The sequence below is a fragment of the Macrosteles quadrilineatus genome, unplaced genomic scaffold, assembly GCF_028750875.1.
Source record: "Macrosteles quadrilineatus isolate MER2022 unplaced genomic scaffold, UCM_ALF_1.0 Scaffold_9__3_contigs__length_116548681, whole genome shotgun sequence".
NCBI classification, from domain to species: domain Eukaryota; kingdom Metazoa; phylum Arthropoda; class Insecta; order Hemiptera; family Cicadellidae; genus Macrosteles; species Macrosteles quadrilineatus.
The window spans coordinates 115,479,554-115,491,730 of NW_026542602.1; the positions used below are offsets into that span (position 1 = coordinate 115,479,554).

The 12,177-nt window shown below is 34.8% G+C and overlaps 2 protein-coding genes across 2 annotated transcripts in view; both read right to left on the bottom strand.

Annotated features, from left to right (window-relative positions):
• Positions 1-12,177, bottom strand: part of LOC129001941 (protein dimmed-like) — a 196,146-nt gene that overhangs the window by 63,858 nt on the left and 120,111 nt on the right. Inside the window, exon 3 of the mRNA XM_054429383.1 lies at positions 3,092-3,124. The gene's annotated coding sequence lies outside the window, so the exon portion shown is untranslated. The remainder of the gene's footprint in view (positions 1-3,091; positions 3,125-12,177) is intronic.
• On the bottom strand, positions 3,721-4,113 carry LOC129003755 (uncharacterized). Its single transcript, XM_054432051.1, has one exon. The coding sequence runs from the start codon at positions 4,111-4,113 to the stop codon at positions 3,721-3,723; it is 393 nt and encodes a 130-aa protein (XP_054288026.1).

The window sequence follows — 12,177 nt, forward strand, 5'->3', positions numbered from 1 at the left end:
TTTGTGCCATTTAGTTATAATATTATTTTGTAAGTTATTTTTAAGACAAGGATTAAGTAATTTATTTTGTAAAATACCATGAATTGTACTTTTTAGTTGGGAAATAAACATCATTTCATTTCATTTCATTTCGTAAACTTTAAAGTTGCTAATATTCAACTAGGAGTTTCATTAAAACAGTCCAAGTGCAGCCCAAGTTGTGTTCTACCAGACAGTCAAAGTTATAGACAAGTTTAGATTGATCGGAAGTGAGTAGGCTTCCGAAGATTAATTATTATTGATCGTAAGCTTTAAAGTAATTTATGAAGTAAACATGTTGAGAGGAATTGATTTTCATTTGCTTGGCAATTAAAAGTTGACAGAATCCCAGAATATTCGTTTTGTATAGTTAAAATAATCAAAACTAATTTTATATATCCTATTCAAATAGTAGGTACATAGGATGAAAAATTGATATGTTTTCTTAATTAGTAATTTACTAGCTGTGTGCCCGTTCTACGCACGGGGATCTTATCATAGTCAGTTAAAACCTTCTTATATAAAGCACAGCAGTTGGTTTGCATACTTTCAGATATGCTGACAAAACTATTCCTTCGCAAATACAGTATCTGACAGTTTCAAGCCAAAACTAATGCTTCGCAATTAAATGTCACCCGGATCTTGTTGGTCCATATGTTATATCCAATGACTAAATAAACGGTATCAGCATTCTGACACATACTTTCTCCCATAAGTTTGTCAACAACCTTTATCATGTGTAAGCGGTGAGAGTAAATATACGGAAATGGGATTTGTATAATTTTGTTCAGAATTTAAAGGACTATAACATAATGGTTAAAAGTATTTAAGGTACTACCTCAACCTCTTAATTTAACACTTTATTCGGGTTGACATTTTCATTATCAAGGCGCTCTTGTCCTTTCCGTGAAACATTGAGAAACAAGGACATAAATGCGTTACCATCATACATACACACAAAAATACCGAACTTAATTAGGGAATCTGCTACGCTTTAAGCATAAAAAGGTACATATAAAATTAGTACTTGAAATCTTTGTTAATGCCATAAAATTTGATCATAACAATTTATATTTGCTTGGACCGGAGATGACTCGAAATTCTGTTGAAATGCTATCTGAATCGGTTTGCTATATGAAATGAAGTACAGTAGGCCTACTATAGACGATTTAGATTGGTAATTTGTAATAAAAAATACCAAAATAGGCCACGAACTATTGATACATAAACAACGTTCAAAGTGTTTGAACAATTCATGATGGTTTGCTGAATAAATGTTTTACTAAAATGCGTTATAGTTTTCTTAGCATAACATTTTGGAATCCAGACAGAAAAAGCAAAAATTATACAGTTAAGACATCAATTAAATTGAAGAGGCCTACGCCTGTAATAAATAAGGTGCAACACCAACAATAACTAATTTGTAAATTACTGTGATGTGTTGGTACGTAAAAATGATTCTTGCTGCTACTAAAGGTTAAAAGGAAAAGAACCAGTACCGTACCAAAAACCAACGTTTACAGTTAAGAACTGTAGTACAGCCGACCAATTATATGCGTTAATCAAGGTTATTGATCTCTTGGTTTTGGATTTTCTCGTAAAAAGTTATCGGCAATCAAAGTTATTTCCCATTAATTGCTTTATTTGTACACAACTCTTAATGTAAACTTATCGGTGTCAGTTTGAAAAAAAAAAACTTATACAACATTACTTTCTGTTATTTAATAGATTACGTATTCTCTAAACAATGGTTGCTGGTATGTATATTAACATTATAAGGAAATGTGACAAAAATCACACAACGTTGGGTTTTTGGACGTTTATAATTTTATTTCTTAAGTACCTAGGTAGGCCGTGTATTCTATGGAAAAGTACCGGTATCAAGGAACGTTGTCGAAAGGGTTGTTATAAATAATTGGGTAAGCATACGTACCACACGTACCCAAGAGAAGGGCTATGGGCCTATTGGCTGTATGGTCCAGCGATTGCATCACACGGTGAGTAGGAACTATTGGCTTTATATAGTCAATGGTAGGAACAGAAAGTGACACATTGGAAAATCGAGTTCAGCATCATCCGTAAACCTCTGTTACAATCACCCACTGCAGTTGTAATTTTTTGCTTTACAATTTACACAACCGCCATTGAAGAGCCGTCAATGAGTGGAACATTGTTTCTAAGCTATTGGCGACGGTCATTAGTAAATTTAAGTTTTCCAGCCGTATACAACACTGATTCAATCTTGATTCAATGTCTTCTTTCTGGTTATCAAAACTCCAAAACAATTTTATACACATATTTCTGGTTCCTGACCTGGATGATGCCTAGTTATTTAATTTACGGTTACACTATATTATTCCACTTGCGATTAATTAAATCCTTTATGTAATAAAAACGTTTTTAATCTCACTTGGATGGGATTTGCCTTCAAAACGTGATCGGAAATGGTTGTGGTGTTTGTAAACAACATTTGTAAACATTTCAGTGACAGCTAGAAAAAATAATCTTGATCCGAACAGCTGTTTGTTGTTTCATAGATGATTATGTGATACAAATTGGAAGAAAACTTGACAAAAATCGCACAAAACTGCATTTTTGAACGGCCGTAATTTTAATTACAAAGTAGTGAGACCATATTTTAATGGCTAAAGACACTCTCGCCAATCCAGTGAATACATTAAAATGACTTGGGTCTTGATAGGTACTCTCGTTTTCCTGGAGAAGATTGCGTAAAATGCCATCTTGAGTGTGTCAGACAGACAGACAGACAGAAAGACAGACAGAAATTTAGATGAGACTTGTTTCGGCTTCTTTAATGTATAAAACGTTAAAATAACCTAAAAATGTATGATTCTGAGCAATGTACAGAAAAAACTCTAATTTTATTTATATAGATAGTCTATTTCAGTAGAATGTATTTTATCAGTAAAACGTTAAAACCTGCGACAAAATGAATACACGTTAAATAAAACTTATTATCGAACCTAAAATAACTACGAATACTTAGTTACTATAACCGTATATAACTCGTACTATAACTTAGTTACTAGGGGTATGCCATAACTCGACTTACCTAATCAGTCTTTAATAATCCTTGAAGTTCAGTCTGCAACAAAAGATTTGAATTTAAGGTTTTGTGATTATAAAAATATAAATGAGATCAAGACCGACAATGTAGTTTGAAGTGAATAGTAGCTTCCATGACAATAAACTACTGTATACATTATTTTAAATAAAAAAGAATTTAGGGAGAGGAGGAAATCTGTTTTTACGTACGCAGGTAGCCAGCCTGTAGTGAGAGACTCCTGCATTCATCAGGCTACTCACTAAAAACCCCCTCTACTCTGTTGGACGCAGACCTGGAATTTTTTGTCATATTACTTCATGTCAGGCCCACATGTGATTAAGCCCTCACGGCTCGCAGAGTTTCTGGCATTCTTTATGACCTAAACCACATCCCGGTCAAGGTAGAGTTTCTTGGCACGGAGAATACGCTGGACGTAATGGACGTAAACACAGGTCCAACTGTCCTCACCTTCCCTCAACATCGGTATGACCATGTCCACCGAAAACAATATTTAACCTGCGAACTGTTGAGCCTCTAGATGGGTTTTTTCCAACGGTGACGGCGAAAAAATCATGTTCCGCGTCATCGGGAATGCCTGGTCAGTATCATCGATGTATACTATTATACATCGATGGTCAGTATATGCAATCGGGTGACACGGCCTTGTCCATCCTGAACAGGCACGACCGGAAAAGGCCGTGACCCGTCAAAAATTGGGTGAGGTAGAAGTTCACCTCTCCGTACCGAGGGTTAACCCAAAGTCGGACTTGCCGTATCAGTCGCCTTGTCCAGCGTCCCCGTGTCTCCTGCCGAAGCTGGTAGGCACGGGTGGGGCCCACTGTTCGTGCCTTGTCCTCCCCACGGCACTGGTCTTCCCCTCGGCCACCAAGCACTCGGGCTAGCCACATCCTATATACCTCCTCATTGAGAACGTCTACCCACACCCCCGCACCGTACATGAGTACGGTTTGGATTGAAGACAATGACAGCCTCCTACTACTGGACCGAGGCCCTCCGACATTGGCCATCAGCTGGCTAAAAAAGGAAACCACCCTAGCGGCCTTATCCGCCGTACGGAAGATCTGATCAAGCCAGCTGAGTTTACTGTCTGGCCCCAAGGTACTTGGCAGTACAAACGGGTTATGGACATCGATGGCCTCCACCCTCAACGGCACAATGGTGTCAATCATTTTTTTGTCAATATCACAATCTCGGTTTTGCTCAAAGTGAGCGAGAGACCGTGGTCCGCCATCATGCGTTGATGGTACGCATAACTCGGTTCAGTACAAAAATTTAAAAACTCTGTACATCATTTTACTACAAAGATCAAAACGAGCGCATTAAATTGTTACAGATTTATAAAAAGGTACGAAATGTTACCAACGGAAACTAAATTCTCCATAGAGCAGTCAAAAGTGTCGTCAAACTTGTCTCGTATTGACATTTTGTTTTTAATACAATCGTAAATTTGTATAGTTGTTGTTTGGATTGGTTTGACAAAAAGTTTGATATCCACCGACAACTAAACTTAGGCAAACCTTCCTGAGTCTGTGTAATATTTGAGGAATTACCACCTCCCACATTAAGTATGTACGTTAAGAATTGGTCCGCGTAGTTTTGTTGAAATATTTTTCGTGGTAGGTTCGTACTAGGTGTACAACCAATACTTAAATACAAGGATCTCCTATTTGTATACCACTGCTCTTTCCTTTATCCATTTTATGATAGGATACGTTCTAGTGCTACGACCAGCATGGTAATAAACTCGTCTCATATTGCATGTTTTATGAAGGAAGTAATAGGGCTTATGAAAAATAAGGGAACGTTATGAAAGATTTAGCTCTTTGTTCGTGTCCATGATGGGATAAACCGTGGGATAAATCAAAGCAGCGCCACAATGTGCTCAGTTACTGTGTCGGTGGACGTCGCTTCGAGCTGTGTGATAAATTGTTAATCATTGGTCTTTATTAAAACTCTTCTTATAGATGGTGTTCTGTTGTGTGTCAAGAGCTGTTGTCATCTTAAGCCAGAGTGCCTGTTTTCGTTTTACAATAGCTAGCTTTTCAGCTCTTGATTTTAAGAATTAATAATGGTTATAACATTCTGTTCGATGGGTCTGACTTAGGGGAGGTACATATGAGGAATTTAGTTCAAAATTCCTCCGTGAACAGCACTGTAGTAGAGAGCACTTTGGCAATAAAGGTTTACTAATCTCAAAAATAGTTCTGTTCATAAAATAAAATTATAAATGCCTCAAATTCAAGTTTACTATTTTTTAATTATAAAATTAAACTATCATAACCTAACCGAACTAACCAAACTTGCTGATAAAGAAATAATATACAGTAACAACAGTTTAGTAATCGGAAAAATAATTCTGTTTATTAAATAAAACTAGAAATTGCTCAATTAAAATTTTATAATGACTTAATAATAAAATTAAACTGTAATAACCAAACCAAACCAACCAAACTTGCTGATAATAAAAAAATCTTGGGCAAAAAGTTATTGCTACCAGCGAGATTCGAACCCGGGACTTACAGTATATCAGCCCGGCACGCTAACCATAAGACCACCGAGGCCGATGGCTAACGAACGTTTTGTTACGGTAATGGCGTTCCCTCAGCTAATAAGAAGCCCTCAGCTGTAATCGTAGCCTCTTCTATACCTCCCCTGAGTAAATACCCTGTTCGATTGGGTATGTTCGTCACTTGACGTATGCAAAAGCAAAACAAAACCTTAGCATAGTTTGAATGAGGTGCGGAACCACGGTGTGATATTTATCTTTTGGGACCTCCAGAAACACCGTTCGCCTAAATACCTTAACTCTCTTATATGCCAGTAGGTGACAACTCGTAGAATTTTCCATTATTTATATAACACATTGGTAAAATGTGTGAAATAAAATGTATTCAATTAAGGTATTTTTTGTAAAAAAAAGACATTCACTAGATCACTGGACTATTATATGCACCAAAGCCTACTGAGATATTCATATATAGCTAAACGCACTATGCTTCCTTCTATCACGATAAGCATAAACGAATGTAACAATTTTCATCGTCTGGATTACGTTTATCAAATAAAAGGTAAAATACACTTTTTTACTACTATGTGATTTTGTTTAATTGCTGTTTTCTTATCATTAGTTTTGAGCCTAGATTAATTTTAAAGTTAAACGATTCGTTAAATTTAATTTTCAAAGCATTTAAGTTAAATTTGAATCTAAAAATTATTGTAAATTCTCTTCACCACCTACTTTGCTAAGTGATGTCATACACATATTCACAAACACATACGTGAAGTAACTAACTCGAAATTGTTTAACAAACAGTTTGCTATAAAATAACACCAACTGTGGTCCCATGGTGTTTTTAGTAAATGGCGATGCATGAGAGTGCTGAGATGGTGAGAAATATATTCCTTGTTCTATTTTAACTGCATTAATTACCCTCCAATCTAACCTAACCTGACCCAGTTAACATTTAACTAGATGGTACGAAGGTAAAGACTCCGAATTTGATAGCACTTAAGAATTGGTACTTAACCAACCGTTATAATCTGTTTACTAAGATATTCCTCCATTTGACACTCAAGTTAGGAACAACTTGCCCAAAGATTAATTGAACTGGTAGCCTCGAGCTGGTGGTCAAACTTGGAGCAACACTTGATTGATATCTTCTGATAAACTTACAGTGATTAAATGTTTGGGAAAGTGTTTGTTGAGGAGATTCTAAGTTAAGTCATGGACCATCCAAAATCGACAGAAAATACACGCAGAACAGTTAAGGTAAGTAATTTCCATTGTTAATCTACGAAACTCATTGTATTGTGTTCCGTTGGTTTTCTCATCAAACTTTCCACTTGATTTCATTATAACATAAAGTGAACACAATTCAGTTTAGTTACAGACCTATTTACAGACTATTCATTGTTTTGAATTAAATTGCTGTTTTGTCCAATAATAATGCATTAAGTAGTATAAAATATTATAAAATCGTAATAAATCATTTCGCGGCTTGGTTCTTCAACCTCTTTAGTTATTTAATATAAAATAAAATTCTATAGTTACTTTCTTTCACCTGATGTTTTTGTCTTATATTGTGCGATTAATAAAACAGTTTCGCTGCTCTGACCTTTTTTTCATTTCTACCTATAGAAGAATGAAAACATGTTGAACTCCTTACTAATTTGTAATTTAAAAAATATTAAAATGTAATTTTATGTTTTAACACAAAATTAATTGTTTAGAATATTTACAATGACATTTGAATAAACTGGTAAATACATGAGCGCCACAAACAAAAGGCTATTGTTGAAAAGAGTGAATTCGCGATGAGCCAGAACAATGGGACAAACAATGATATATTGGGCTGCAAATGGCCACAGTGCTGTGGGAAGCTTACTGTCACACGAACGCGTTGTCGATAAAACTTGACCTCCGAAACCAAGGTATTTTATCTGCAAGAAAAAATACACCCTGGTTGCAGCAAACCTGCAGGCTATGTAAGTTATTTTCTCAGTTGGGATTTTTTCTCAGATAATTCCTTAAACATGTCAGATTTATTTATTAATGTAAATAATTATGTACAAAATAAGTACAATTTTTCTAATTTTATCCACATTTATATTATACCAAAATGTAATCAAAATCAGAACACAATTGCTCGGGTTAACGTGTTCATGGACACCCATATATGTATCCTACGTATATAAAATATGTTGGCATTTCTTGAAGTATACTCACACAGAAATGAGTAATCTGGCTCTTGATTTATTCTCTTTTTAACTCAAAACTAATGAGGTTAAGAAGTATCGAGAGTGTAAAATGTCTACAAAATATTTAACTCGTTTATTTTACTAGTCGCCTCAGTCATGTGTAAAATTGTTAAAGAAGCTGGTTTATTTTTTTAAATTTGCTTCTTAAGATAGGTAAGAGCACATATTACATACAATAGGTTTATATTTCAAGATTGCAACTAAAATTGATCTTTATTTATTAAGGATCGATTAAATAAAGATCAATAAAAGATTATTGCATAAAAGATAAAGACTGAGACACATTAAACTCTCTAGAGGGGATAAAGGGGTTTCGCGAAAATAAAAATATAAACATTTTATTATTATGTTAATTAGGCCTATGCAATTAATTAATTATATTCATATGGATAGCCTTTCGTACGTAGTAGTTCATATAGGGTGTGAATTTCCGTAAGCCTGATGATAATTATGAAAAATCCTAAGTTCCTTATTTCATTATTGCAAAATACGGACGAATTAACTTTCCAAGGTTCTATCTTAGTGTAGGAGTGTCTTACACGTATTTTCAGTCTTAATCATATGATAAAATTTTATAAATTTGCCAAACAATTTGTTCGAAGGCTGCCAGAAAAGGTTGGACGTAGCCTACACGTTGTATCAGACATAAGTTGAATGACAGATGAATTCAGTTTGAATCTCAATACTTATGGTTGGATTAATTTATTTTTAATAATATTTCATATTACAATAAATTGATATCGCGATTCCGTATGGCTCCTTTGTAACTACACCAGTGTTGGGGTGGAAATGTGTAATTTTCATGTAATTTAAATTGTAAAAAATATTACATAGTATGTCATTACTAAGACCTAAAGTGGCTTATGATGGGGGTCTTTTGACAAGGTCTCTAGTGTAGGCTAATTGTGAAATGAACAAGCCTGTCTTGATAACGAAACCTATGAATTGCGCTTTGGACCAGTGAGATGAACTAGATACGTCGTTGGACTGCACCCTTTTCACACTACTTAACTCTAAAAACTAAATGTTCGTACGTTTTACTACTTATTACTAAACTACCTAACTGGCGTCCAGCTAGTTTTACTAAAAAATAAGAAAAGCTCTTACCGTTATCTAGATACATTAGGTCTAACACAGAAATAAACTCAAAAACATCAAACTCCTGAGATATTTTGATTTTATTTTTTTAGAAGTATACATATGAAATAACGAAAACCTTTTATCCCATGTATTGCATTTTTGTAAAGTACATCAATTTAAAGAAATATGTCATTCATAATACTGGGTGGCGCATAAAGAACGCATGGATTTGAGTTGAGTGGTGAGAGCAATAAGAGCGTCCATGGAGGGACTGGGCCTGGTTGTTTTGTAGGTTAGGGCGTCCAGTTTTAGTAGCAATGGTGCTGTGGTCCGTGGTACATCGCATTTTTGCGGTAGAACATTTATTCAAAAGTAATTAAATTTGTTAAAACTGTTCAACGGCTTTTCTGCACAAAGTATGTTCCGCGAGTCCTAAAAAAATTACGGTAAGGCCCAAGAATTCCCACTTTCGATCTTCTGTACGATCATAATTTTGTAAGGATGACATTTTAACTCATCTTTCAGGTTGCCCTGCAACGATCGTCAAGACAAGCACGCAGTTGGAGCGCATCGCCTAGTGTAGCGGCTAGGGCTTTGAATAACATACGCCTTTACTCTGTCGACATTTTGTAGAGTTCGCGCCGTGCAAGGACGACCTAACCACTTCTGATTCATAACTGATTCAGTTGTGCGACAGAGTTGTGTTGCAATCGGGTTTTGTTTTGAACCATTGAACTGTGCACGGAGAAGCCATTGAACAGTTATATCAGATTCATTATTTTTTAATAAATGTTCTACAGCAAAAATGCGATGTACCACGGACCACAGCACCATTGCTACTAAAACTGGACGCCCTGACCTACAAAACAACCAGGCCCAGTCCCTCCATGGACGCTCTTATTGCTCTCACCACTCAACTCAAATCCATGCGTTCTTTATGCGCCACCCTGTATAATACCATTGAGTATACGTACGGTAGAATGAAAAATGTGTCAGTTTTCTTAAAAATTCAATGCTTTATTGTATCTGTTCTTAATGCTTGTCAAAAAGAAGGAAAGGCATTTAGCGATTTTTAATGAACAGTTTATGACAACGGCGAGATAAACCGGAGTATAATTTAAAGTTACGCCACTAAGCTCTCATGTTTCACTGTCATTGGACGAAAACGCTAAAGGCGATACGTTGGCGACTTTGGCTTTATTTTCGGCTCGACAACTGAAATCTTGATACAATAATTTTTCTAACAGCAAATGTCGTTTATTGATTGAATAGATAAGTCAGGTAGTTCACTTCCTTATCTTGTTGAGTAAATTGTAATTAAAAACTGTTTTGTCAAATATTCACCCAGAAAATTGTCCTGCACTATTATATGAAAGGCAAATAAACAATGAATATTAGCTCTGCTAGTATTTCATGAATAATTATCAAAAACATAGTCGTATGCTTTTTTCAACCACAAACATACGGATATTAGAACCGAAACTGTGTGGATCATTAATATAAACAAATTACGTCTCTGGTCCTAAAATAAATAAGTTTGTATTATTATTTAAAGAGATTCGGGTCAGTGACGTCATTGGTTTGGTTTATGTTTATGATCCTCTCCGTTTTTGTTCTAATATGCTTGGGTCTACCCAAAAATTTAACTTCCATTGCTTGTTTTGAATTGCATATTGGAGCATTTTACCTTTTCTGGTAAAGTTTAAACTTAATAGTTTGCAATAATATTCTATGAACGAAATATGCTATACTTTGTGTACTTGGTTGTACTTGGTGATCGATGCTGAATCGAAGTGTCTATTGCTTTCTAAAGGATTATTACCCAAATTGTCTTTTACTGAATAACGCAACTTAAACAATGTTTTTGATCATATAGCTCATCCATTTTAAAACTAGTTTAAATGGCTTAAATAAAGCTATTATTCAATTGATATATAATATTTTTTGTTCTCTAGTATCGCATACTGTAAAGATTGCCTTACATTTAGAGATAATCCAACTTAACTAAACCTGAAACACCCGTCAATTAGAATTTTACCCAGAACTAAATGCTACAAAAAAACAACTCAGTAAACCATAAAAGTGAAATAAATAAAATTCTATTTTATGAACAGTTCAAATAATAACCACTGTATGAGAAATGTTAGGAGGAAAGAGACAAATTTTATATGACGCATATGAGGATTAGGGCGCTTAAGTAAAAACAAAAACCTTTGCAACACCTGCGTTCAGATCACCCCTCCCAACCCCCACTCCATGATGTCTCCATACGCCAACAGTCCTCGTGTACTTTAAATATGTCCACTTGTTTTCAAAATTTGATGACATGTTTAACCTAATTCGTTGATTTCTTTAAACCCTAGAGAGAAAATTGAACAAGAAATGTTTTTTTTTAATTGGAAGCATCGCGAACCATCAAATCATGCACTAACAACAAAAACTGGAAAAATGACTATCAATAACGCAGTCGATTTTTATCTTATAGTTACTCATATAATTTTCAACACAAATGTGGATTAAACAGTACAGCAACTGTACTACAGCAAAAGAAGGGTGTCATAATGTTCCCACGATTATGCTTTTAAAACGTCTCCTAAATACTTTTTATGTATGACAAGAAGACCAACGGTTCGATGGTATCAATCAATTGCACATTAAATATTTATTGGAAAGACATAACCATAAGGGAGGTTTATTAGAAGCATCACTAAGCAGGTTGTATTAGGCAAATAAACTGCACCAAATAGTTTGTTAATACATCCCCCATTGTTTCAACAATTTAGAGTATTATATTTCTAAAACGATAAACTGACAAAATTCTTGCCTTTCATAAACAAAATTAAACATTAGAATGTAAATTATTAAATTTATTTACGAGCACTTCTATAATTATGAAGCACAATACTATCTGTAATTTACAGTATTTTGTTTGATTTAGGTTCGTAAGAATGAGTTACTTAAAAACTTTTGCATTTTGAATATTTTAAGGTAAAATCTGTAAAATAGAAACAGTGTTGGCAAATGCAGCTACTCGTGAAAAGGGTCAGACGTTTTGAAATTGTAAACCTGGCAGACTCTTTGAAGGTGACGGTCTGTCACCTTTGCCATGTCAGCTTTGATTTCAGAAAAGGTTCTCAAAGTTGTTATTTTGGTAAATCGTCTGAAAATGAACGGAAATACATCTATAAATACTTATTTAATATTCCGGAGGGTGTTTGTGAGCAGAACTCCTT